This window comes from Bidens hawaiensis, unplaced genomic scaffold (assembly GCF_021521415.1).
Source record: "Bidens hawaiensis isolate Kalapana, Puna unplaced genomic scaffold, B.hawaiensis_p1.1 tig00036019_1, whole genome shotgun sequence".
NCBI lineage: Eukaryota > Viridiplantae > Streptophyta > Magnoliopsida > Asterales > Asteraceae > Bidens > Bidens hawaiensis.
Genome location: NW_027496288.1, coordinates 126,757 through 131,703, shown reverse-complemented (window position 1 = coordinate 131,703; position 4,947 = coordinate 126,757). Strand labels below are relative to the sequence as shown.

At 33.2% G+C, this 4,947-nt stretch overlaps 1 protein-coding gene across 1 annotated transcript; it reads left to right on the top strand.

Annotated features, from left to right (window-relative positions):
- The first annotated feature begins 3,118 nt into the window (after window positions 1-3,118).
- LOC143588135 (uncharacterized) lies at window positions 3,119-4,706 on the top strand. The gene is made up of 4 exons (XM_077069234.1): window positions 3,119-3,142; window positions 3,426-3,970; window positions 4,112-4,574; window positions 4,677-4,706. The coding sequence occupies exons 1-4, from the start codon at window positions 3,119-3,121 to the stop codon at window positions 4,704-4,706; spliced, it is 1,062 nt and encodes a 353-aa protein (XP_076925349.1).
- Window positions 4,707-4,947: the final 241 nt, after the last annotated feature.

The following is a 4,947-nucleotide window of genomic DNA, read 5'->3' as shown; positions in this document are numbered from 1 at the left end:
GTGTATTACAGTCTTTGTATCAACTCAGTCGTTTTTTTTTATAAAATTTAAACGTATTTTTTTATGTTTTATGTAGGTAATCTTCCAAGAGACCCATTGTATGATATTTCCAACACAACCCACTCAAATAATGTTCAAAATGTTCATTCGAATCCACCTAACACAAGTTTCTTTAACGGATACTCATATCCGGTATATGCTTCCAATCAATACGGTAAAATCTCAAAGGGTTAATCATTTTAAAGATAGAATTTTAACAATGTTTTCATTAACTTTGGATTAGTCTATTTTCATATCTCATGTTTGTTGAAATAAAGGTCAATCTCAAATTGGGCGGTTAGGTAATGTTTTAAGCAATACACCAATTATTATATCTCAAAATTACACATCAAATAGTTATTCATCACAAAATGGTTCAAGTAAGTTTTATATGTATTATATTTTTAATATATTTGTAAATTTATATTTAATACTTTATTGGACTTATTTTATAATTATAAACACAGATTCTAACATTAGAACCTGTACTCCCTATGAAGTTCAAAGGAGTTGTGTTTCTACAATTCTTAAAGGGAAGGAAAACTTATCTCCGTCAACACTACCAAGCGTAAACAATAATTCCCTATATAACCAACGTTCTTTTCTCTTTTTGTCACTCATAAGTATTCTAATTCTCTAGCTACTGTTATTTGCCTTTTTCATTTTTCATTATAAATATATTTCTAGATGATACTTCTATGCAACTTGGTAGTTGTTATTCTTCAAATCGAAAACAAAGAAAGCAAATTTTAGATGGTAAACGTGAGAGAGTAAAACACTCCTTAAACGAAGCTTCTCAAACATTTCAGTATTCTTCAAGTAAAACCTTTATCCTTTTATTCATACATTTGTAATATTTAATCTGTTTGTTGTTTTAATAGTTATATAATATTGTTTTTAACAGGTTGTGTTATTTCCTCTAACATCAGCCCTAATATAACATCAAATTTTAGAGGTTCTGTTTCTAACCACATAAATCATGGAAGTACCTCATCAAAAAGGCGTGTTGGAAGACCAAGGAAAACAACCCATATTACACCTATACCTATGCAGTAGTTAAACGATGTTGAGTTTGTTGTTGATGTTTTTAAAGGCATATCAACATGTTATTAGTTAATACACTATATAATTTTAAATTAAATATTATAAATCTTTGTCATAAACTTATATGTGTCACTTATAGCATAGATTACATTGATCATGGTGATCAAAGTTTCCAATGTGAGTCTTGCAACGCTTGCTTGTGGGAACTTGAATCTAAGAGAGGAAAAAAAGGCAGTGCCTATACAACGTTCTCTTTATGTTGTCACAATGGAAATGTTAAACTTCATGATTTAAAGCAACCTCATGAAACTTATGTAAAGTTATTTCGTGGCGAAGATCCTCTAAGCAAGTATTTTTTGAAAAATATTAGACGATTCAATTCTATGTTCTCCTTTACATCAATGGGTGTAAAAGTTGACAATTCCATTAATAGAGGAAACGCTCCTTACACGTTTAGACTTGGCGGAGAAAACTACCATTCTTTAGGAAGTCTTCTTCCAATAGATGGTAACAAACCTCAGTTTGCTCAACTATACATTTATGATACGGAGAATGAAATATCAAACCGACAAAAAGTTTTTGGGCAAGGCTTACTTTTAACATTATATGGTTTTCATTTATAAAACAATTACTGTTTTATCTAACATTTCCTTTATATTAATGTTAAAGTTTATTTGTTTTTCGTACAAGCAATCATCTTCAGATGCCGACAATTACGAAAAATATATTATTAATTATCTCAAGGAAATGCTAGACTAACAAAATCCATTGGTTCAGGCATATCGTATGGTACGTGATACTTATAAACAAAATCCTCATAATGATTTTAAGCTCCGGATTGTTGGAACAAGGAAATACGATGGTAGGACTTATAACTTACCAACGGCCTCTGAGGTGGTCGCTCTTATTGTTGGGGATACTGGTGATGCCATGGATAAGAGAGATATAATAGTTAACTCCAGGTCTGGTGGTCTTCGACAAATTAGTGAACTTCATCCTTCTTATACTCCTCTTAAATTTCCGTTGATTTATCCTTTTGGTGAGGATGGTTATAAGGTAGACATTGCTCATAGGAATGTAGATACTTCATCTACGGCTGCCCGTAAGAAGTGCATGATGCGAGAGTTCTTTGAATATAGGTTACCAGATAGGCCGAACCAATTCTCACTACCCTTAAATGGAAGAAGGCTTTTTCAGCAGCTTTTGGTTGACAAATATACCATGGTTGAGAGTCAAAGGTTGCATGTTATACGTGGAAAACAGAGTGAACTTAGGTCTGACACCTACGAAAGCCTTCGAAACCTTAAGACGACAGGAAATTCAGATGTTTCAACATCTGGGCAGCGTGTAATTCTTCCGTCATCTTTTACTGGTGGAAGTAGATATATGATGCAAAATTACTTGGACGCTATGTGTCTTTGTAGATGGTACGGTTATCCAGATTTTTTCTTAACCATTACGTGCAATCCCGGTTGGCCAGAAGTCAAACGTTTTTTAAAGGATACCAATTTAAATTCTGAAGACATGTCCGATATACTATGTCGGATTTTTAAAATGAAGCTGGATTCAATGATTAAGTTGTTGAAGGATAATGCTTTGTTTGGAAAAATTAAAGCAGGTTCGGTTTTCTATTTAATATTTTTTTTCATATTTTGTTAACTTTTTATTCTAGATATTTTTTTCATTTATTTTTTGCTAATTTATTTGTTTTATTCCAAATGCAGCCGTTTACAAGATTGAGTTTCAGAAACGTGGTCTGCCTCATGCCCATATTTGCTTATTCATTGCCCCAGAGATGAACTTCACTATCCATCCCATATAGATAATTTTATTTCAAGTGAAATTCCTGACAAGGTCACTGAACCTGACCTATACCAACTTGTGTCAGATCATATGCTTCATGGTCCTTGTGGTGAGGCTAATCCGAGCTATAGCTGCATGACTGATAGAGAATGTTCCAAAAATTTCCCAAAATGATTTCAAAATGAGACAAGTATAGATTCCAACGGTTTTCCGCTTTATAAAAGAAGAGACAATGGACGTTACGTCGTTAAGAAAGGTATAAATCTAGATAATAGAAATGTTGTGCCTTACAACAAAATTCTTTTACGATAGTATCAAGCCCATATAAATGTCGACTAGTGCAATCAAGAAGGAACAATCAAGTATTTGTTTAAATATATAAATAAGGGTCCAGATCGAGCTACAATTTCCCTTGTCCAAAATAACACCGCCGACAATGAAGAATCTCAAGAAGATGAGATTAAAGCTTTTTAAGATTGTAGATATCTTTTGGCATGTGAGGCTACTTGGAGAATATTTGTTTTTGATGTTCATTACAGGCCCCGGCTGTTACGAGACTTCCTTTTCATTTACCTGGTCAACAACAAGTAATTTATGGCCCTGAGGAAGATATTGAAGATGTTCTTACCAAGACTTCCAATTCAGTTTCAATGTTTACTGGTTGGATGGAAGCAAATAGAAACTACGAGCATGCAAGGAGGCTATCATATGATGAGTTTCCAACACAATTTGTATGGAAAAAAACATCACCACCAAAATGGGTAGAAAGGAAAAGTGGGTTTGCTATTGGTAGAATTCATGCCGTTCCTGCATCTTTTGACGAAGCCTACTACTTACGAATACTTTTAAACAAGGTTAAAGGACCCCAATGTTTCGAAGATATTCGCACGGTAGATGGTGTTGTTTGTGATTCTTTTAGAGATGCATGTTATAGAAGAGGGCTTCTAGATGATGATAAGGAGTACATAGAAGCAATAGAGAAAGCAAGCCATACCGCAAACGGATATTATCTAAGGAATTTGTTTGCAACAATGCTTATAACATTCTCCTTCTCTAGACCTGATTACGTTTGGGATAATACATGGCAATTCTTAGTCGACGGGATTCTTTATTATCAACAAAAGAAACACAAAAATCCATGTTAGTTTTGTTATATATGTGATATTTTTTTTTGTAGTTTAGTTTAAAGTAAATTAATTAATTATTTTTCATATTTGTGTCTTAGTGACGACCAACTTAAGAACTTGGCATTACTTGAGATTGAAGAGTTTTTGGTATCAAACAATTCATCTCTATATAGGTTTTTGCACATGCCGTTTCCAGATCAGGAATCTATATCTGCCTCAATGAATCCTTTTATGATGGAAGAACTAGCTTATGATACCGATGCTTTGACAAATGATTTTAAGCATTTGTACACATCTCTAACTTCTGAACAAAAAGGTGTTTACAACGAAATATTTGACTCATCTAAACGTAAAAAAGGTGGTGTTTTTTTCGTTTATGGTTATGGAGGTACCGGCAAAACATACTTATGGAAAACTTTATCCGCCTCAATTCGGTCTAAGGGAGAAATTGTTCTTAATGTTCCTTCAAGTGGAATAGCATCATTATTGTTAGAAGGCGGTAGAACTGCTCATTCAAGATTCCTCATTCGAATCAATCTTACCGAGGACTCCCAGTGTCAGGTAAGTATTATAAATTTTATTAGGTAGTTATTAATTTACAGTTTAATTTATATTTTTTAATTATTATATTTAATATAATGTTTACATATTCAACATTTTCAGGTTAAGGGAAATACTGACGTTTCTGACTAATTGAAGAAAACATCATTAATAATTTGGGACGAAGCTCCAATGATTCATAAACATGTGTTTGAAGCGTTGGACAGAACTCTAAAAGATGTTATGAAAGGTGAGTTGGCCAACACTTCTGAATCATTGTTTGGAGGTAAGGTAGTTGTTTTTGGTGGTGATTTCAGATAGATTTTACCTGTTGTACAGAATGGAACAAGAAACGAGTGTGTCAATGCCACAATTAGTTCTTCTTACATATGGT

What these genes read in the sequence shown, in the direction of transcription:
- LOC143588135 (XM_077069234.1), top strand. Translation starts at nt 3,119, where the DNA reads ATGGACGTTACGTCGTTAAGAAAG. An exon ending in ACGTTACGTCGTTAAGAAAG is followed by an intron (nt 3,143 to 3,425) that starts GTATAAATCTAG and finishes TGTTCATTACAG; the next exon opens with GCCCCGGCTGTTACGAGACT. An exon ending in TACGTTTGGGATAATACATG is followed by an intron (nt 3,971 to 4,111) that starts GCAATTCTTAGT and finishes TTTGTGTCTTAG; the next exon opens with TGACGACCAACTTAAGAACT.